This window comes from Sinohyriopsis cumingii, chromosome 16, assembly GCF_028554795.1.
Source record: "Sinohyriopsis cumingii isolate HCF-2022 chromosome 16, ASM2855479v2, whole genome shotgun sequence".
NCBI classification, from domain to species: domain Eukaryota; kingdom Metazoa; phylum Mollusca; class Bivalvia; order Unionida; family Unionidae; genus Sinohyriopsis; species Sinohyriopsis cumingii.
The window spans coordinates 32,127,559-32,151,697 of record NC_142976.1 but is presented as its reverse complement, the minus strand read 5'-3'; the positions used below and the strand labels follow the sequence as shown (position 1 = coordinate 32,151,697).

At 37.2% G+C, this 24,139-nt stretch overlaps 1 protein-coding gene across 1 annotated transcript in view; it reads left to right on the top strand.

Annotated features, from left to right (window-relative positions):
- LOC149780160 (uncharacterized) overlaps positions 1-22,609 on the top strand; it is a 43,858-nt gene extending 21,249 nt beyond the window's left edge. The window contains exons 3-6 of the mRNA XM_089936336.1: positions 14,313-14,434; positions 19,690-19,854; positions 20,727-20,773; positions 22,462-22,609. Coding sequence (XP_089792462.1) covers positions 14,313-14,434; positions 19,690-19,854; positions 20,727-20,773; positions 22,462-22,500 — 373 coding nt within the window. The 3' untranslated portion in view covers positions 22,501-22,609. The remainder of the gene's footprint in view (positions 1-14,312; positions 14,435-19,689; positions 19,855-20,726; positions 20,774-22,461) is intronic.
- The last annotated feature ends 1,530 nt before the right edge of the window (positions 22,610-24,139 follow it).

Sequence of the window (24,139 nt, the reverse complement as noted above, 5' to 3'; positions counted from 1 at the left end):
GTTTCGCGTCACCTTCCAGCAAGTTGTTGAACCGGTCATCTTTGAAAAGCTCTCGAATCTGAGGACCCACAAAAACTCCCTCTTTAATCTTTGCTTCGCTGAGTCGAGGGAATTTTTCATGCAGGTATCGGAATGCTGGCAAAGTCCGGTCAATGGCTTTCACGAAGTTCTTCATCAAACCTAGTTTGATGTGAAGGGGTGGTAGCAAGATTTTCTGAGCCTCAACCAGAGCTGGGTGTTGGATATTCTTCTCTCCAATCGCTACATTCTGCCTGTGAGTCCATTCCTTCCTCATGTAGTGCATTTCCCTTGCTCGGCTATCCCACTCGCATAAGAAACACATGTATTTTGTATATCCTTGCTGCAGTCCCATTAAAAGGGCAACTACCTTCAAATCACCACAGAGGTGCCAGCTGTACTTGTTATACTCAATGGAATTCAGTAGCTGCCTTAAGTTATCGTATGTCTCTTTCATGTGGACAGCATACGCTACTGGAATAGATGGAAGAATGTTTCCATTGTGCAAAAGCACAGCCTTGAGACTCAGTTTCGAAGAGTCCACAAATAGTCTCCATTCTTGTGGGTCATGAGTGATTTTTAAAGCATTCATGAGGCCCTCAATATCGGAACAGAATATCAGATTACTTTCCTTTCTGAAGAAAGGCTCCAATTGCTGGTGGCGCTTTCGATATGCAGTAATTGTGACATCTTCTTCTAGAAGATTCCATTGTTGGAGTCTTGATCCTAGCAATTCTGCCTTGTTCTTTGATAAGTCCAAATCACGAATCAGGTCATTTAGTTCTTCCTGTGTTATTCTGTGTGGGGTTGATGATGCACCACAGTGAAAATCTGGATCACTGCATGCTGATGGACCAGGAGAAGAACAGGTCGACTCACCTTTGTCTTCGTCAGATGAATCAAGAGAATATTCTGCTGGAGGTTCTGGAATAGGAAGTCCCTCACCATGTGGAACTGGTCTCAATGCAGACGGAATGTTTGGGTAGACTATTCTCGACTTCTATCGCTTCGTTATTCCGCCGGAAAGAGGAGGAACCAAGCAGAAGTAACAGTCATTTAGGTGGTTGCTTGGCTCTCTCCACACCATTGGGACTGCAAACGGCATTGATGACCTTTTGCAATTCAACCACTGTGAAAGCTGTGTTGTACATGTAGCACAGCATATATGCGGAGCCCAAGGCTTGTCTTGGTCACCAACCTTGCATCCGAAGTAAAGATGATATGCCTTCTTCACTTGAGAATTGATACTTTTCTTCTGGTTGGCAAATGTCACTTCCCCACAAATATAGCAAAAATTGTCCGCGGTATTAACACACTTTCGAGGCATTACTGTTCTTTATTGTACGTAAATGGATAAAATAATAAGTTTTATGTAACAGTAGCTTGAACTGTCTCGCACAACGTCTAAAATATTTTAAATGCTGAACCTATCTGATTGGGCTTTATATAGTACACTGCTTACGTCAGCTTCAGCAGCCGCCTGGCATTAGTATAATAGGCCTACACATGTATAGTACACTGCTGACGTCAACTTACTTCAGCAGCCGCATGGCATTAGTATTGCATTGCATCAGAAAATGATGCAATCAACTGTGGATGATGTGAGCATGATGGTATTATGCAATGTTACATCATTATTCCGGATGTTGCTGCAGTCCTACTGGAGAAATTTACACAGTGAAACATAGAAAATGAGGTATATGAATATCTTCAAAACGAGAGCCAATACAAATTTTTCACGGTTATATTCGTGTTCGGCACACCAAAATACTACAGATTAGGGCCTTTTCAAGTCAGTAATGATTTCACTGTTGACCAGTGTTATCGTCGTTGCTATATCAACGTTACCCGTGATTGACTCGATTTCTCTTCCATCGATCATGTAAGTGGCACTCTTGAATAATGCCATGATGCCGTTGTTGACAAATCCGACTTTAAAATCTGCGCCATAGTCGGTATTATCCGCCTTCTTAATTTCCCCAACAACTTCGATATACGCCTCAGATGGAAGAAAATATCTCGTTGCATCGTGAACTTGAATTTCAACGCGATTAGTCGCATTTGGTGTCACTGCGTCATACGAGAAATACTGGAAATCTCGCACGGATGTGTCTCTACCTACAGGCTCGTCCATGTCGAACACTTCGTTTGACACTTGTGCGAACATTTATTAATAAGAATTTCATCTAAAACGAAGACCGCTGCCCGATATGAAACTTGTGTTCGCTATTTCATTTGCAAGATTTGCGGTAGCAACTTCCTGTGCTAGCTCATTTATTTTTTTTATTTGCTGCGTCGTTTATAGCTTTACTGACCTCGGGGGGCATTTCGCTGGTGCTAGGTAATTTGACGGGCTGTTTTTTTTTACGCACCAAATTTGATATTTTACCTTTGACAAAATCGAAGCCTTTAGTGGCCAAATTGCCGATACCAGAAACGACAGTCTCGCCAATCTTTCCTATTGCTTTTGACGCGAATTGCTTAGCTGCGGGTCCTATTTTAGGAACTATCCTTGTAACGAAACTTTTGACGATATCTCCGAGTCCATTACCGTGAATATATTTATATACAGGCAATCGAGAGTTAACTATGCGGACCTGTCTAGGTCTGCGCTGATGTTTGTGAACAATCATGTTATTTCAATTATGTTGTTTTAATCGATGAGTTCGTCAACGAGTTCCTTGTAAATGTAGGAGTCGATGACACCACCGCGGAATAATCGCTGGCAAATATCTGAGGCCTCGTTGATTATTTCACGAGAGTTATTTCCGGCTCGTTTTCCCCCGATTAATATTTCGAGGCGAGACACATCGTTGACAACGCTGTCAGGGCAAAAGGTATATCCTCTTCCTGTTTTTGGTTCTGGAGACGAATTACTATCCCGCCCTGATAGGCCTCCCTCTTCTTCTGATTTTTCTTCTTCTTCTTTTTGTATTATTTTTCCCATAAAATTTTGGTAACCCGGGTCATCAAGATTGACGGATTTTTCCTTTGAAGCAAAATATACCGCGGGAATCCAATTTTCTTTAGTAAATTTATCAACATGTCCAGATTTCAAATATTTACCTCTTTCACTAAAGCCAAATCTGGCAATGTTGATTAAATTATCCTCATCTTTGTTGAAATAATCGATGGAACTTTCTTCGAAATGCACGCGAGGAAAAGTTCCTGAGATATTGGTTTTTTCCTCTGTTGGGAAAAGTACCTGAGATGTATCGGCGGATGTTATTTGGGGCATTTTCCCTATTTTCAAAGATTGTGGCGTCACCGGAGATTTAGGTTTTCCTTTCCCCCGAGGTCGACTCATATTATACAAAAACCTTCCTTGTGCAGATTTATAAAATCGATCATAAATCGGGTCACCCCCAGTTATCTTGGGTAAATTAACTCTAGCTCGGTTGATGGCGCTGTGGATCAGAGGTTTGTGTTTGATATCTCCGTACCATCCTTCGTCGGTGGTAAAATCTGATTTTTTTGGCTCCGGTAGCTCTGAAGGAGCTTGTTCGTGCCAACCTGGAATAATACAATCTGGTTTTTCTAGTTTTGCCAGAGGTGCGATTTCGGGCCAACCTAGAACTGTCCTAATCGATGACTGGTAAATATCAACGATATATGGCGATTTTACCTCGATTATCGACGACAACGTTGGATCGTGCGAGGATATTTTTATTCCTGGAGTAGCATCGCCGGTTATATTTGATATCCTACTGGTAAGTTCCTTATCTAGTTGCTCAATTTCGTAACTGCCTGTTGGTATGCCAACGACGATCCAATCGGGAGTTCCATCGGGACGGTTTTTATTGGCAAAAACAAGCGAATTATTCGATGATAATCTACCAAATGATTTCGATCTAACATTGGGCCAGCTATTATAGACGCGTAACTGTGACAGCGCAATTTCCTTGACGCTAATTGGTATTGGAAAATCGATACTAAATTCCGGCCTGGTTGAGCTTGCCGATATCAGCGTCGTTATCGGTGGTGTCGTGTTTGTCACGATTTGAGTTAGTTCGGACATTATTGATATTCATTTGTTCAATCTCAGAGTAGATATTTATCATCGCTGAAAATTCCATATCGGATATAACGCCGTCGTTGAGACTCTCAGAAAGCAGCGATGATAATTTCGAATACGCCTCGTTGACCTGGGATAGTTTACTCGTGTATAGAGACAATTTTTCATTTGTGCATGAGGATATGTTTTTTGCGATAATGTTGAGAACACCAGCGATTGTCGTTGTCGACGAGATTATTATCGTTGCTGCGATCGGCGCGATTGTTGTCACCGCGGATAAGATTATTCCCGCACCGGCGATTATTGCACTTACCGCGTACACAGCAACATCGATGGCAACTAATCTACGCTGGTATTTTTTTATTTTTACCTGATACTCGTCGAGGAGCTTTTTTAGCGAATCCTGCCATAAACGCGCCTGATTGTATCGGTAGTCCGATGCAGTCATTTTATTAGTTAGTTTATCTAACCAATTGCGTGTATTCCGGATAAATATTCGAAAATTACTTGACAATCGGCCATCATCACGGTTCTAATTGGTGGTTCTAGCCTAAAAGTTTTCGTTTTATTTTTAAATATAGTCATAACAAAAAACCCAGGATAATATTCACGAAAATCATAACCATCGTCTATTGTTACATTGAATTTTGTCATCAAGGAGATAATATATACTCGATATACGCCAGTAATTGGCGAGGTAAAGCTAAATGTGTTATTCTCAGGTGTCCAAGTAAGATCCTGTATTTTTACCACAAATGGTACATGGCAGGGAAGATTTTCTGTTTCTACCTCCGCTGGTATCGAAATACGCGCTAATATTCCAAGATTCATTGACGATATTTTTGTGTTAATATGGCTAATTTTTGTAGTTGCGTCGAGACGTTTCGCATTTAAATCTCGAATTTCTCCGTCATACGACGATACATCTATCTTTTGACGCGCCAAATCACGCGTCTTGGAAATTTCATCGTTGATTTTGGTAATATCCTCGTTGATTTTTCTCACACTTTCGCTGAGATCGCCGTGTAATGTCTTATCGACTTTTTCATTTGTGATTTGGTATATCTTGGAAATTTCATCGTTGATTTTAGTAATATCCTCGTTGATTTTTTTTGTTTTCTCGCTGAGATCGTCGTGCGATGCTTGATCGCTTTTCTGACTCATTACAGTATTTATTTTGGTAATATCCTCGTTGATTTTTCTCACTTTATCGCTAAGATCGTCATGCGATGCTTGATCGGTTTTTTTCTTTGCTAGTTCGTTTGCGGCGGAGGAAGTATCGCCGAATGTTTTTATATCTTCCTCGATTTTTTTACTAAATTTAGCTAAATTATCGTCGAGTTTTTTAAGATCGTTATTTAGCCTGCTAAGTCTCTTTGTCAATCTGTCCTGAAGTTCGTCGTGTGATGCTTTATCAGCCTTCAGAAGCAACATTGCTGATAATTCGTTATCCTTTTTTTCCACATCAGCGATATTGGCCTTCAGTGGCAACTTCGCTATAATATCGGCGATATCAGCGATGGATTTTGATACCGAATCTGACAGGCTAGTAAATTGATTAATGCGATCGTTATATTCGTCCCGCTTGATTATATCAGTTATTTTGACGTTGCTTGTTTGTAATCTCCCTTCGCGGCTCTGAAAAATAGCAACTTCGCCAGGATCCACTTCTGACAGCGATAGAAGATTGTTAATATCATCCCTTGTGGCGAACTTTGATAGATCGACGTCAGTCACTTCTGCTTCCTTCTTCCCGTAGATAAATCTACCGTAAATATCAACCATGATATTTATCTACGGCGTATTTAAATACGATCTTGTGATACGGATCGGATGATTTTGAAATTGCATCGAGGACGTTAATTGATTCAGGACCGCATATCGGTGGATCCATTAACGTCTGCGTCGGAAGTGTCGAATACCAAATTGGAATATTTAACTTTGACACGTAATTGATAAATTCTTTTGGTGGCGCTAGTCCGTACGAGTCAAAATAAACAACTTCGCGAGGATTAATCGCGTAGGCGACCCAATGTGTGCCAGGGCCAGTATTTGAATCGAGATTTATTATTCCTGTCTCGGTGGGATTTGGTTTTTCTGGTAGTTGATCCCGCATAAATACGCCTCTGAAAAATTTTATTTTTTTATTCTTTGCTTCGTTGAATAAATCTAAATTTGAGGCTGGTAGGCTAATTTCAGACCGGATCCGTACGGGGGTCGTCTTAGATAAAGGCCGGATCCGTACATGGGAGGTCGTTTTAGATAGAGGCCGCTTCCCTTTTTTTTTACCGTATCGCCCTCCCATTACTTTATGCGCTAATTTAGCACCTGCGGCTCCAACCGCACCTAACCCTAACGCTTTTGCACCTGCTATTAACGCGGGAATAGCGGCTAGCAGAGGGAAAATTCCACCCGTTTTGACCATATCCCTGATGGCGCCTATACTAAGATTCACATGAACGCCAGAATTCGCTGATTTGGCTTTGGCGAAACGTTCACGTTGATTTTTAGTTAGCGACAGTTTGTTAGGACCGCCCTGAATTTGATCATTTTTCAGGGTTAATTTCGTACCGCATCGCTTTGATATCGCTGATTGGAGCTTTTTCATCTGACCCTGGGTCAGAGTTACGCTGACGTGTTCGTATGGCATATTAATAATCGTTTAATCTAAATTTAGAAATCTTAAAATCTTCGAATTTGTTACATTTTCTCGACAGGAACGTCGATGAGTCTCATTCTACCGCTGATGTCTTCCAAGATCATTGTTCTATCGCTGAGGATTACCGCAATCGCTCTTGCTGGTCCACCTGTGTTAATTCTGGCTTTGAAATGAATATCAACGACGGATTGTTTTACCAAATCAAGATGTTCCAGGGAAAAGTAATAGATAGAATAAAATTTATTAAAATCCAGCTGTGATATTTGCAATCCGGTATCGATATTTTGATCACGACCCATGAAACTTAGCAAGCGATGATACGCGCGGGCCGTCGAGTAATTTTCAAAATCAATCGATATTTCCTCTGATGGTTCTTGTTGCCCGTTTATCCTCAACGACACGTTTGTTGCTGCGAATTTGTCGAATATCATATGACTGTGAGTTTGATCATATCTGTTTGCGTTTTGAAGAGCCACAAATATGTGTCTAGGTGCCGAGACGCCTTGCTGTGATGCAATTCGCCAGGTAAATATTCCGTTAATATTAAAGTCGATAGAGTCAGTCGTAGTTGTTAGCCAGGACATAACAGACTTGCCACCCTGATTCATGAATGACAATAATTTTTCTTCCTCAAGCATCGATGGGACTATCGCTGGCATCCACAAAGTAAATTTGGTTAGTAATATTTTGCCTCGATCACCTGCCACACCTACTTCTCGCCAGATGGCTCTGTCATTGCCTGTGTCGTCTCGAACGAAAGAAATCGTGTGTTTCGCTCCGTAAATGACTTTCCTGAAGTGCCTGCAAAATCCAAAAATATGAGATAGCGGAATTGCACAGGAAAATCTTCGATCATCTCCCTTTAACATAAGTCTTGGCGTGGCAAATCCAAGGTTGTAATTGTCATTGATGCCGAGCATTACACCAACGTTTGTGGCGTCAGCATTATTAGCGGCATTTCTCGGTACACCGATGTTATACGGGAGATGATCAGCGTGATCAGAGTTATCCTTGGCAAACATCATACTAGGACCAGCCGATCTGGTAAAATCATCCGAGTATCTAGCTAGGCCTATTATCGTCGTTGCTATATCAACGTTACCCGTGATTGACTCGATTTCTCTTCCATCGATCATGTAAGTGGCACTCTTGAATAATGCCATGATGCCGTTGTTGACAAATCCGACTTTAAAATCTGCGCCATAGTCGGTATTATCCGCCTTCTTAATTTCCCCAACAACTTCGATATACGCCTCAGATGGAAGAAAATATCTCGTTGTATCGTGAACTTGAATTTCAACGCGATTAGTCGCATTTGGTGTCACTGCGTCATACGAGAAATACTGGAAATCTCGCACGGATGTGTCTCTACCTACAGGCTCGTCCATGTCGAACACTTCGTTTGACACTTGTGCGAACATTTATTAATAAGAATTTCATCTAAAACGAAGACCGCTGCCCGATATGAAACTTGTGTTCGCTATTTCATTTGCAAGATTTGCGGTAGCAACTTCCTGTGCTAGCTCATTTATTTTTTTTATTTGCTGCGTCGTTTATAGCTTTACTGACCTCGGGGGGCATTTCGCTGGTGCTAGGTAATTTGACGGGCTGTTTTTTTTTACGCACCAAATTTGATATTTTACCTTTGACAAAATCGAAGCCTTTAGTGGCCAAATTGCCGATACCAGAAACGACAGTCTCGCCAATCTTTCCTATTGCTTTTGACGCGAATTGCTTAGCTGCGGGTCCTATTTTAGGAACTATCCTTGTAACGAAACTTTTGACGATATCTCCGAGTCCATTACCGTGAATATATTTATATACAGGCAATCGAGAGTTAACTATGCGGACCTGTCTAGGTCTGCGCTGATGTTTGTGAACAATCATGTTATTTCAATTATGTTGTTTTAATCGATGAGTTCGTCAACGAGTTCCTTGTAAATGTAGGAGTCGATGACACCACCGCGGAATAATCGCTGGCAAATATCTGAGGCCTCGTTGATTATTTCACGAGAGTTATTTCCGGCTCGTTTTCCCCCGATTAATATTTCGAGGCGAGACACATCGTTGACAACGCTGTCAGGGCAAAAGGTATATCCTCTTCCTGTTTTTGGTTCTGGAGACGAATTACTATCCCGCCCTGATAGGCCTCCCTCTTCTTCTGATTTTTCTTCTTCTTCTTTTTGTATTATTTTTCCCATAAAATTTTGGTAACCCGGGTCATCAAGATTGACGGATTTTTCCTTTGAAGCAAAATATACCGCGGGAATCCAATTTTCTTTAGTAAATTTATCAACATGTCCAGATTTCAAATATTTACCTCTTTCACTAAAGCCAAATCTGGCAATGTTGATTAAATTATCCTCATCTTTGTTGAAATAATCGATGGAACTTTCTTCGAAATGCACGCGAGGAAAAGTTCCTGAGATATTGGTTTTTTCCTCTGTTGGGAAAAGTACCTGAGATGTATCGGCGGATGTTATTTGGGGCATTTTCCCTATTTTCAAAGATTGTGGCGTCACCGGAGATTTAGGTTTTCCTTTCCCCCGAGGTTGACTCATATTATACAAAAACCTTCCTTGTGCAGATTTATAAAATCGATCATAAATCGGGTCACCCCCAGTTATCTTGGGTAAATTAACTCTAGCTCGTTATATATTTTTGTACCAAAGCTCTCGCGATTTAATTTTTTTTAATCCATCTTTCGTTAAAAATTTCGCCCTAACATTAAAAGAATCTTCAGCAAATCCACCAAGTTCATCAATATTATCACCAAATAATTTGAATTGTTTTTCCATCGTATTCCAACCATCATCAGTAAACTTATCTTTTATTATTTCCCAAGGTTCTCTATCACTTTTATCATCTTTTTCTTCTTCTTCTTCTTCCTGCTGTGGCTGTTCTTATGGCAATTGTGCTTGTGCTTGTGCTTGCTGCAATTGTTCTTGCCGCGCTTGTGCTTGTACCTGTGCTTGGTGAATTTGATCCAGTCTTTCCGGCACCACTCGAGTATGTGTCTCAATATCTCTAGTCATGGGAACAATTCCGAGTTTCCTGAGTTCCTTATCATCTTTTTTGTCACCATATGCGACTCTCTCGACTGTTTCGGTGACTGGACTTAAAAATCTCGACGATATCTCGGTAATTCCGTATTGCGTATCTTCGTGCTCACGAACTTTTTCCTTAAATAATTGTTTTGCCGGGATAAGTTTCTTTAGTGACGCTAATTGTTCTCGCGCTAATCTGGCAGAATGAGGCTCTCCAACTGTGCTAGTTTTCCGACTCATATTATTTTCAAGTATATTATTTTAATGTGACGTAAAATTGGCCAAAGCAGCCCAACCATGCAACAAAAAAATTAACACAAAAAATCTTATCCTAAGAATTCTTCTTCATTTATTTTTCCTGTCTCGGATGCTATATTTACCAACACACCGGCGCGACCAACCGATGCATCCGGTCTGAAATGCACGAAAATTAGCTTCCGTAGAAGGCTGTAAAAGTGAAATCTGAGGCTTCTACGGAGAATGTTCTCGTAGGAAGCTTTATTTGGTCTGGAACGGAAGGTCTGTACAACTTCCCTGCTGCTCACGCACACACGTATGTATGTATTGTTACAATCCAGGGGTCTTTACTTGACAGGTGTAAAACCCTGGCGCGATTCACGCTAGAAATCATAAGTTTACCGCAAACATCCAAAGACTTCTATACACCTTCAGTTGTAAATTAGAAAGCCAGACGTGTCCCTTCTATGCATGCATTTTACTCTAATTAATGCAAGACCACGGATCTCACAACGTGCCAAATATCTATCAACCGCACATCTGCAAGGTTTCTCTTTGTTAGGTTTTCGCACCGCCAGCAGTTCAAGCCGTAGAAGCTATACAACTATCCCCGAACACAGGGAACTATTATAACGACGCCACCTTACGCCAGTCAATCCATGGTTTCCAGGCACATATCGCCGGTACAACTACATCATATTTGCCATCATGGCGACATAAACAGTATCTGCCGAGTGCCTTCTTATTTATTTCTTTGTGTAATTTACTGGTTTCCTACCGTAAATACTGCCACTGCAGTCAGACCACCAGTGTACACCACTAGATTTTAATAGCGAATATGGTGTTACAGGGACACTCATTCGGTTTTGACCTGAATTCACTACTAGTGAACGATGGCATCATGGAAACTCACTAGGACTTCACTCCGTGACGTTTGCTGCTAGGAACTGGCTAATTATTTCGGGCTAAGGAATATTTTCTTTGCACCGAAATCCAGTAATCAGACGAGTAATCACACAAATCTAAGACTTCCTTAAAACGGGGCGATATACTCAAATGCGAATACTCCAAATGTATGTATGTATGTATGTATGTATGTATGTATGTATGTATGTATGTATGTATGTACGTACGTACGCTTATTTTTGCAGTAGTGTCTAGAAGCTGAATCAGTCTTATTGTTGCGTTATGATTTTTATTTGTGTAGAATTTGTCATGAAAACTATTATTCCCTCGAAATAGAAGGTTCTCATCAATACTTTTCCTGGACAGACACATTAATTTGAAATTATAGTGAATGCAAACAAGGACATTTTTGGATTATGTTGTTGTGATACATCAAGTCACTTTAAGCACATCTTCACAATCCAGTCCATTGACACATTAACACGTTCGAGATTACAGGCGCATCAGCACATTCAATATTGGAATTTATTTTGAAAACCACTGGAATTCAATTTGAATTTCATAGAGATGAACTTGTGAAAGAACTTTTATGTCTATTTGAGATTCAATTTATAATACTAAGTTCTTTTTAAATCTTCAGTTTGTAATCTGGGGAAATAAATTATTTGTTGAATTTGGAAGGTTTGTTGGTTTTTGCATTTTCTGTTTTATAGTTTAAGACCATATAATCTTCACTATTTATACAATAAATAAATAAATAAATAAATAAATAAATAAATAAATAAATAATTAAATAAATTCTCATTAAAATTCTTTTTGCTTTTTTGAAATATGCTCACAAGTACAGATTGGGGGTGGCTGTTGGAAACAAACATATATAAATACCCCTTTCGATCTCATGAAGGTCATTCCAAAGACCTATTAGTTTACCATGGTTGGAGGTAGGAGAAGTGTCCACACGAATGGTTACAACGAACAGGACGAATTATTAAACTTTGTTCCACTTGACATTAAACAAGAACATTTGCAGGAATCTGTGAATGATACAAGTGCGGAATTTTACTTTTTATCATTTAATTGTAAGAGATATGGAATTAACATTAAAATTGAAGTTTGAATCGGATCATTCTGGACTACTATTTCGATAGAGGAATGTGACATTTACTTGAATTCATGGATTTATTCTATAAATGGATTTTGAATGTAAATTAAGTGCAACTCCAGATCACTGACGAAAAGTCACCTTTGACATAGTGATTTTATTTGTAAATTACACCTTTCAAATGTTAAAGCTCTGCCTCCCGAGTTAGTCCAAATTACATTATTTAAAAGGGTCTCAGTATTGAATGAAATTGCAGACGCCATGCTGTTTATACATTATTCAAGGTATCTATTTACACGGATCAAAGAAAATCAACCTAAAACCAGTCATGCATATTGAAGGTATCTTAGTAGACAGATCAAAGAATATAAACCTAAAACCAGTCATGAATACTGAAGTTTATCTTAGCACACAGATCAAAGAAAATAAATCTAAAGCCAGTCATACATATTGAAGTTATGTTAGTACACAGATCAAAGAAAATAAATTTAAAGCCAGTCATACATATTCACAACTTACAGAGTATCATTGTCTATTGATATATGGAACTCACGACATATAAATCTAAATATGTAAATGTCCGAACTTCAACGGGTTGGAACTTGCATTAATAGTGTTATCTCTTTACATGGGAACGTTTTAACTATGAATTTGTTACTTTTAGGTTTGGGTACATTTTATCTTAAATACGTTTTGACTCTAGTACGTTTTGACTTGAGTACGTTTTTAGATTGGGTAGGTCTACTACCTTGGTGAGTAATACTTCGTTGCTCATATTAGATGTGAGTAATGATCACTTGGTGCTGGTCAGTTGTTGAGGGTATTGGCATGTAGGTATGAGAGTTGGTCAGTAAGTGTGCATGTGTTCGTCAGTAAAACTGTGTATTGGTCAACAGTGTGCTAGGAAGTGATGTAGACGATGATCAGTATATGCATATTGTGATCTGTTTGTATGGGTGATGGTCGGTAGGTACTGGGTGCTGGTCAGTAAATGTGAGTAATTTTACCGTGCGTGACCCAGAATGTTAAATTCATTGAGTGTTGAACGAGAGCCATACATCGTTAATACATTACATTTCCCTTTAAATGTACAGTAACCACCTAATATTAAATTGATGGAAGTTTTTAACATTAAATTCTCCTTTTCTCCACAGTGATGTGCGTCACATCCAGTAACTACTGAATTTCAAACTATAAAGTGTGTGTCAAACATTTATTGAGATTATACATCAGATTGGTGCAAGGATAAATACAATTGGTGTTCGTTCTAAGATTTGAAAGAGCTTATTAGAATTCTGAATAAAAAGAAATTCACTTTTTCATGCAATGAATCTATTTCAGTAACATTTAAGCTCTGTCATAGCATAACTAGACAATCGAATATAATTTACTCGTTGAAGTGGACTATACCAGAATATATTACTGTAGCCAGGCAGTATGCAGATTATGCGATTGTGGTGTATATCATATCACCGTAGTTAGCCAGTATCTAGATATGTGATTGTGTGGTATACCATAACGCTGTAGCTAGCCAGCATGTAGATTATGTGATTGTGTTGTATGCGATATCAATGTAGCTAGACAGTCTGTAGAGTATGTGATTGTGGCGCACACCATATCACTGTAGTTACCCAGTATCTAGATTATGTGATTGTGGTGTATGCTATATGACACTAGGTAGTCAGTATGTAGATTATGTGATTGTGGTGTACGTAGTATCACTGTAGCTAGCCAGTGTCTAGGTTATATGATTGTGGTGTATACCATATCACTGTAAGTAGCCAGTATCTAGATTATGTGATTGTGATGTACACCATATCACTTTAGCTAGGCAGTATCTAGGTCACAGGATTGTGTTGTATATCATATCACTGTAGCTAGCCAGTATGTAGATTATGTGACTGTGGTGTATACCATATCACTGTAGCTAGCCAGTATCTAGATTATATGATTGTGGTGTCTACCATATCACTGTAGCTAGCCATTATATAGATTCTATGATTGTAGTGTATACTATATCACTGCAGCCAGCCAGTATGGAGATTATGTGATTATATTGTATATCATATCACTGTATATAGCCAGTATATATATATTAATTGATTGTGGTTTATACATATCATTGTAGCTAGCCAGTATGTAGATTATGCGAGTGTGGTGTAAACCATATCATTGTAGCTTGTCAGTATGTAGATTATGTGATTGTGGTGTATATCATATCACTGTAGTTAGCCAGTGTCAATATTATGCGATTGTGGTTTGCAGAAGATGTTCGGAATATTTCGATTTTTGCTTTACGATAATATAATTATTTTAATTTTCTTTCAGATTAAATCTGAAGCCATACAATGCAACCGCCTTATCGATGTTCAGGGGGTATGACTACAATCAGGATGATTTCTTTACATTAGATGAGCTGCACAGAAGCTTCACCGTTTATGACGTCAACCGTGAGTAATTTTTGCTTGTACAATCAAGCATTCGAGGTGATATCTGTCAGTTTGTTGTACCCCATCTTTTCGCGAAAAGCAATTGATATTTAATCAGAGTTTTCATCCGCCAGTCTGTCTGTTACATCTCATTTTCCACTCAGTAACTTTAACCCATTCTAATGTCAAGTCCTGATTTCCCGCTCAATAACGTTATAACAATTTTGAGACAAAGAGATGAAGTTTGGTACTTATGGTGGCGCTCTACAGATTCGTATTTTGCATAGGGTTAGGATTTTGAAGAAAAAGAATTTCTCCGGCTTTCCTCACTGGTTATACTGGCTATTTAAAAAAAGACCTTGTATATCTTAGGTATAATGCAAAGAACCTTTAATTCCATTTATTTTGGTGTATATTGATGGGTGTACTATGGGTTATAGAGTATACAGCTTGGCCTTACTTCAGATGTGCACCTTTCAAAAAAGTGCTAGCTCTACTTGGTCATTTTCACTTCCTGAACTTCAGAGGTAAATTGTATAAAAAAGAGCTGATAACTTTTTTTTACATTTTATATATTCGGTAATTCATTCATTGCACTTTCAGAAGCTGGTATTGTCTAGTCTGGCAAAATTCATTTTCCCTATTTTAATAGCTGCTATGTATAGTGTACTTTAGTCTAATTGAGGCTGATTTTATAACACAAGGGAGGAGTCATTTTAGTTAGCAGTGTGCTTAAATCATGTAAAATTTCCAAAAGTACAATATCCAAAAGAAATATCATCGACATTACATTAATGTAGCATAGAGGTATGCCAACATTCTCTCCACTGTGCATGTTTTAAATGCGAACTACTTCACCTTACATACGTCACTCTCTCAAAAGTACATATTATCTGGTGAGCGCCCCCATATGATTCGTAATTAATAATTATGTCACATACCCCACGTAATTAGTTCCATCTTGAGGGTCAAGGTCACAGCGTAATATTTTGCACTTTTCCTCACACTTTTCAAGGAACTCTATAACTTTAGAGTTGTTTGAAATTTAGGAATAAGACTTAGAATACTTTTATATGATCATTAGACGGAGTTTTGCACACATCATAGCCGCTCCTGTTTTCAAAGTCTAGGTTACAGCATGATATTGTAAGTTTTCTTTTACCCGTATTATACCGCTCTATGACGTTACTGTTATTTGAAATGAAGAGTAACACTTTATATACCTTTGCATCATAAAAATGTGTTTTATACTAGTTTTGAGGACCATATCTTTAAGATCAAAGTCACGACCTAATAGCCCGCTTCCGTTTCAGTCTATATCTTTATACTTTTTGGAGATCACGGGATGAAATATTCCACTTCATTTCCAGTCTATAACTTTATAACTTTTGTGATCACGTGATAAAATAGTTCTCTTTTATTCTAGTCTATAATTTCACCAGGGTTTGAAACCACGTGATGAAAACTTGGCAGGCTTATATATCACGAGATGGCATGTTTACTAAGCTGGCGATCCTACCATAAACATCAAGGTTACAATTCAAAATACTGGCGGTCAAGGTCACGATTCAATATTGAATTTTCCATCATAGTTTTCTTTTTGCTTTAGATATATTGGCCCTTTAGTATTTAGGTATATTTATGGATGATCATTATTTTCTTCCATACTTTCTTTTTCATTTTAAGACAGATCATTTTGAAATTTGCTTACCTATCTTCAAGGTGAAGGTGATAAAAGTATATTTTATGGTTGCTACTGTTCACGCTTTAAATTCTAAAAATTGCTTGAGGTTCAGGAATGAACGAAGGTGAAGCTATAATTGATGCCACCTCATGAATCAGTCAAACATTATCTTACAAATTAAGATCACTGGTCAGTTTCTTTTCTATCCTTTGACTCTAATGTACTTTGAGACATGTACATTAAACATTCCATGTCCACCTTGTAACTGTACAGGTCTGTAACATAGGTCACATTTAGATTTCATCATGGTATACTTGTGGGAACCTCATCACAGTGAGCGTGAAAAATCACAAAAAATTAACAGAATGTTCTTGGTTTTGTAATTTTTTAAATCGACATGAATTATTTAATTATGAAATTATATGTAAGGTAAAGATATAAAATTTGTGTTTAAGTAGGATATATTACATATTTGGCTAGTTGGAGCAGCGTATAAAACTCGTACCTAGGACAGAGCGATACGATGATAAATGACGCGTTCAGATCTGTTAATGTATTGCTATCACTGCAGTACAGGCCAGTTGCAGATGTCTCAAAGTCCACAGGTACACTCCCAGCTGTCAGTCTATTGTTATTTAGCACTCCTGACCGATTTCAGATTTCTCAAACTCCACATATCCACGGTCAGATTTCCGACTATGTTTTTCACCACTTTCGACCAATTTCAGACTTATCAGACTCCATATATATACACACTAAGGTCTCCGTCTGCTTTTATTTACTGGAAATTCCAATAAACGGCGAGAAAAATCACCTCCCCCCTCGGATGTCAGTCTATTTTTCTTTACCACTCATGACCAGTTTCAGATTACTCAAACTCCATATATCCACATTTCAAGAGTACATGACTGAAAATACTGGAACTGATTTTACGGTACAATAAAGTGGATTTTTGGTCAATCCTATGTATGCAGAACTTGTAGTCCCGATGGTCTTGTCTACGATCGAAACCTGGATGTAGTCCTGATGGCATTGTCTATGATCGAAACTTGGATGTAGTCCTGACGGCCTTGTCGATGATCGAAACTTGGATGTAGTCCTGACGACCTTGTCTATGATCGAAACTTGGATGTACTCCTGACGGCCTTGTCTATGATCGAAACTTGGATGTAGTCCTCATTGCCTTGTCGATGATCAAAACTTGGATGTAGTCCTGATGGCCTTGTCTATGATCGAAACTTTAACGTGAGAGGTGTAGTTCAGATAAACTGTCAGCTATTTTTCAGGTAAAGACCCATTATGTTTAAATGACCTTAATGCAAATAAAATATAAAAACTTTGCTCAAAAGATGTGAATAGCGAGCCATTCGTAAAGAAATAACGTAACTATTACTACCAGGTACAGATGTAGTATTACTGCCAGGTACAGATGTAGTATTACTACCAGGTACAGATGTAGTAATACTAATAGGTACATATGCATTATTACTACCAGGTACAGACGCTATATTATTACCAGAAATGCAGACTTCACCTTATGAAGTAGAATATTGTGACTCTGTCATTTGGTCCTCGAAAGGAATGATTTTAAAAAGAATATTTCCAGATGTTGAATTTGGAAAATATTTAAGTTCAAAACTGATAAAATGTCATCATAATACTCTGATGCCAGAAGATATTGAAATGAGAATCCCACGGAGTATTACAATATAATATACTGAAATGAGAATCCCACGGAGTATTACGATATAATATATTGAAATGAGAACCCCACGGAGTATTACGATATAATATAATGAAATAAGAATCTCACGGAGTATTACAATATAATATATTGAAATGAGAATCCCACGGAGTATTACGATATAATATATTGAAATGAGAACCCCACGGAGTATTACGATATAATATAATGAAATAAGAATCTCACGGAGTATTACAATATAATATATTGAAATAAGAATCTCACGGAGTATTACGATAGAATATATTGAAATGAGAATCCCACGGAGTATTATGATAGAATATATTAAAATAAGAATCTCACGGAGTATTACGATAGAATATATCGAAATGAGAATCCCACGGATGCCATGGAGTATTACGACAGAATATAATGAAATGAGAATCCCATGGTGTATTATGATAGAATATATTGAAATGAGAATCCCATGGCGTATTATGCCAGTTGATTTTCAGATTTAGGATTTGAAACATTGACAATGCAAAAAAAAATAGTTTCGTTTTATATTGGTACTACATATTTTAAATTTAACTTCTGTTATTAACTCAGAAACTGGGATTACAAAAGCATACTTAAACAAATATTGAATGAACAATTTTAAAATGACTTCCTTTTATTTATAGTGGGTTGATGCATAGTTTGCTGTCTGATGTTCATCTTTATGGAAATTCATAAGAAAATAAGGTTTTTGATAATATAAGATATGCAAGGATTTACAGAACAATTGGTACGGAACATTTTGATTGCTGTTTTTATCTTACAGCCTTCAAGAATAGGAAATATCCATTGTGTGCAGCAACTTGCAGACAATCGTCACAGGATGCTACACACACACACACACACACACACACACACACACACATATATATATATATATATGATGAACTAGTTCAAATGATTATACATTTTTAATTAATCGATACTGAATATGTAGATTTAATTCATGTTCTTAGAGCAATTTGAAGGGTTAATCTACATGTATCATTTCAATATAATAACGTTATGTTCTTTTAATTCTAATACAAGTCTACACGCAATACAATTTAAAATTGATGACAAAATAGATGTGTTTATTAATTAGGAAATAACATGCCATGCACAAATATTCGCGAAATAATTTTGCTTTACAAGAAGAGAGAACAGTTCCTGTAACCTTAAACGATTTCAGTCGATCAGATGCTCTTTCATCTTGAATAAGACACGAGCAATGCTCTTGGTCATGAATTCTTCTTGAGGTGTCAATTGTTATAATCTTAAAAGAAAAGGTGGAATCAATTCTGCCAGACATTAAAACATCTTTAATAAAACAATCCTCTGTCCGCAATCACTAAATCTCCTGGCTCAAGCGAATCTGCCAGTCCAGATTTAACAAAATTGTCCTTGTCCGGAATGCTATAGTCATAGACTTCTGACAAAACGTTATTGTTTTTGTCGGTGAAATTCCTACAATGCATTTTAGTGTAGCATGGTTTTTATAGGCAGAGGACATGTTACCTTCTTCCATAAAGTTTCTAGATAACCAAACAACTACATCAAAGCAGTCTAGGGTAACTTTACATTTTTAAAACATTTGAAACAAGCTGACAATGTTTCCTTAAATAATATCTTTGATGGAAACTTTTTTTAATATTCTTGAGATAGTGCAATTAAACAATGTTGCCATTTGATCTTTCAGATCTTTCGTAAATACTGTAGTCAGATTTCATTACTGTGAAATTTTGTGACCTTACACCATCGAAAGGGATGAAGGGACGAAAATTCACTGAATTTGCTTTTTGTAAGACATAATCCATTTTGCTACATGCAGATAAATAAAACAGTTTTTCTATTGTACTTTTTTCAATGCAGATGACGGCAGAGTGACACGCCACGAGTACACGTCCTACGTCAATACTCATACCCCGACTCTACATGACCTCTCCCATGCACTTTACGATGATTACGATGTGGACAGCGATCACCATCTAGATGAGCACGACTTTGACAATTTGTTCAGCATGATGGACGTTGATAGTGAGTTGTTTTTAACAGTTATATTCTATTCAATTAATGAGAAAGAGTGAAACGAATATAAATAAATAGACTTTAAAAAATTTCATTTAATATACAATTTTAAGTTATCTATGTTGTATATACATATATTGACAGAGCTGGATTACGATCTTGTTTCTGTTCGCACATGTTTTACAATGCGTATATACATCACTGCCATATCATCTCTGTCTGCGTAGATTCGAATCTCGGATTCAGCCAATGTGGGTATGTGAGAAAGCTTGCTAGTAGCTTCTCGTGGGTCGGTGGTTCTTTCCAGGGGTTTTCCACGTGTTCTTCCTCCACCATTAATACTGGCCGCCATGTATAGCCTATCGTGTGCTGAAAAATGGCGTTAAACCCCACAACAACAATAACAACAACATTATAGGCTGTACTCTGATCCACTTCTCTGAATATATTCACTTCTTATAACGACTGTACAGGAACCTTGTTCTTATTTTTATGAGTTTTTTATTGTGTGTGTGTGTGTGTGTGTGTGTGAGAGTGAGAGAGAGAGAGAGAGAGAGAGAGAGAGAGAGAGTGAGTGAGATGAATGGAAAAACATGCTTTCAGCTTATCCATTACGTGTCGAAAGTTTAAGTATGTAGCACTATTGTTATATATATATATATATATATATATATATATATAGAGAGAGAGAGAGAGAGAGAGAGAGAGAGAGAGAGAGAGAGAGAGAGAGATTTGTATTTTTGGATCATTAGGTAGATAATATGCGTAATCTATATCAGAATGATAAATAGGCATATACCATGAAAGACAGAAAAAAAAATAAAGATATATGAACCTGCAATTAGGAGTATCTGACTGTTACTGTATAAATTTCGTTGCAGTGGACCGTAGAGTATCAGTAAAAGAATGGGAGAGTTACTGGGTTCATGTAAGTGTTATATACTCACGAGAAATTTCCATTTTGTATCGGTTTTATTTGTAATTTTCTTAAGGCTGTCGACCATAGCACAGTTTCATGGTTGGTATATCTACCGTTGTACAGAGAATGCATGGAAACACACTAATGTTAATGTTCATCAAATGTTTTATTTGCTTTGGCTTTCGGAATTGGAAGTCCCTCCCCCCCATTTTCTAATTTTTTACGGAGATTTCTGAACTTAAGTTTTAAACCCGATGCCTAATGTATATATATATATATATATATATATATATATATATATATATATATATATATATATATATATATATATATATATATATTGATATCGATGAAAGGTAGCTGATTCGAACATGTTGATCTTGTAGGCTTAATGTAGCTAATTCGATTTGGTGTATCTTGCAGTCTCCAAGTAGCCGATTCAAATTGGTGTATCTTGTAGGCTTAAGGTAGCTGATTGAAATTGGTGTATTTTGTAGGCTTAAAGTAGCTGATTTCGAATTGGTGTATCATGTAGCCTTAAAGTAGTTTATTTGAATTGGTGTATCTTGTAGGATTAAAGTAACCGATTCAGATTGGTGTATATTGTAGGCTTAAAGTAGCTGATTCGAACTGGTGTATTTTTTGGCTTAACGTAGCTGATTCGAATTGGTGAATTTATTAGGCTTAAATTAGTTGATTCGAAGTGGTGTATCTTGTATGCTTAAAGCATCACGAGCTTGACGTTAGTTAGACATTGCAACACATTTTCAAAGCAATAGTTGAACGTTATTTTTTCCCGACAGTATTAGTAGTGATGCTGCTGCTGCTGCTGATGATGATGTTGATGTACAGGAATTAAATGTGGTGTTCAACATGATTTTATGTATAGAATGTCATATCAAGAATCAGTTTATGATATTGTTAAGGTGTTACTGCCACTATGGGTAATATTCGCCATTTGTATGAATTATCAAAGGTCATCTCACACGAAAAGCCAAATTAATATAGCAAGAAATACTCCTTATAATTAACATTTTCTATGACTCATAACGGATAAACGTTTCCTGTAGACGGAATAGAGACCATAAACTTCATTCAAGTATTTGTATTATAATCGATATAGACAAAGACAATGGAATTCATATTCTTCCAAACAGACATTTTGTCCGGCATAATTCACAGTATATATTATTTCTCTCAGTCCTACTATGCCTGCCTGTCTCTACTTTCAGCATGTGCGCTGAGTGTCTGAATTTAGCAAGTAGCTTCCTAAATAGATATGATAGTCAGCATTACAGTTTTGTTCCGGTTCTAATTCACTTTTGTAAATACTATAAAACAAACATGCATGTGAATTTGTCATAATTGCTTTGCCAGTTTCGGAATGCCTTATCCCTAATTCTTTGCGTGTGTGTGTGTGTGTGTGTGTGATTTGGATTTCTTAACGTAGCTTTAACAATTTTTCAGTCATATCGCTACGATGTCTGCAGTGTGGCAGTTTTTAGTGATGTCTAGCACTGGGGCATCATGCCGCAGACATGTGGCATGATGTCCCACCCAGTCACATTATCCTGACACCGGGCCGACCATTGATCATCTTTCTCGTCGTATCAATCTATTGTTGATGCGGCAATCATTATTATTATTATATTTATTATTATTATTATTATTATTATTATTATTATTATTATTTGCAGCAATTTATAAAATATGAGCACCTTCATTCACAAATCTGAAGGTGTTAACACTACGCTGATGGGCGGATGAATGCTAAGACTCTAGGATGCGTAAAGTCTTGTTTTGTTCAACTGATAAACAATAAATCCACATTCAGCTGATGCATTTTATCGTCGTCCTCGTTGTTTTTTTCCTTCATTTTATGTCTCTGAAATAAACTGTCATGTCAATTTAGAGAAGTCTCGAACATTGTACCAGAAGGTAGATGTCTTAAGATCTCGTAGCGATCCGAGAGTACAAGATTTATACAAGTTGGATGTCTTTAACGGTTAAACCGTTAGGAATTGTCTACCGGCGTAGGTTCAGTCGTTTATAACTGTACACCGTTGTTGCTATAAAGGGTAAGATAGTTGCTAGAGAGTAATCGCACGCTGTTTTTGCTATAAAGGGTAAGATAGTTGCTAGAGAGCAATCGCACACCGTTGTTGCTATAAAGGGGTAAGATAGTTGCTAGAGAGTAATTGCACACCGTTGTTGCTATAAAGGGTAAGATAGTTGCTAGAGAGTCTACGACAGCTATTAGCCATTAAACATGCCTTGAAAACAACTTTGAGTTTCCTAGAGACATTTAAGAACTTGTGAATCTTTGTAGAGTACTAGTCAGACACAAGAATAAAATATATAATTCACCGAGTCATATTATGTTTGCAATATAACTTATTATTTATAAAATGGTATATATATAAATATATATAAATATATATTCTGTTTGCGGATGGCTAACGTCACTCTTTTCTCTCCAACTTCGTTTCAGGCAATTTTGAGAAAACACTAACATCCTCTTAAAATATTTTATTTAATCGTCAGTATTTAGTTAGTTACCAGACTGTTTTCTTTTGAATGAATCATCACTTTTTAGTTAACAGCCTTATTTGAATGAATCATCAATATCTAGTTAGTTAACAGTATGTATTATTTATATGAATCGTCGTCAGTATTTATTTAGTTAACATACTGCCTTGTTTCTGACGAGACCTGGATCACTTACAAAAGTTCTAATCATCTGTGCCACAACACCGTGTTATCAGTTTTGTTCTCAACATTGAATAAGAGCAGTATATAGCAAGGGATGGGTGACGCTTTTGTAAATAAACAAAGAAAATAAAAAATAAACACTGTGTTTGTTAATGGCTAATGTAATTCGTCTCTTTCAAACTTCGATTCAGACAATTTTGAGAAATTATTAGCATTCTCTTTATGCTTCACGATAAGGTCACTAGCAGGCAATATTCTGCCAATTTAAATAGACCCTGGGCAACCTGGCCGTTTCGCCTATATGCCATCACCAAAATTTACAATTTTTAACAAGGCACACTGAAGCAAAGTCAACTTGTCACTAAAAAATATAGATACCAAAAGCAAGCTTTATTTGCGTTCTGTTTGAGTATGTAATTTTCGTAAAAGTATCTTAAGATTCAATTTTTTATTTCAACTTCCAAACACCATATAAAGTCAACAGTAAATCTGCCCACTTACCACAAATATGGCTGCTGATGACGTCATTCGAGAACTATCTATATTTGAACTATTCGTCAATATTTAGTTACTTAACAGACTGCCTTGGCTGAATGAATCAACAGTATTTATTTAGGTAACATACTGCCTTATTTTTTTATTAAACATCAATAATTAGCTAGT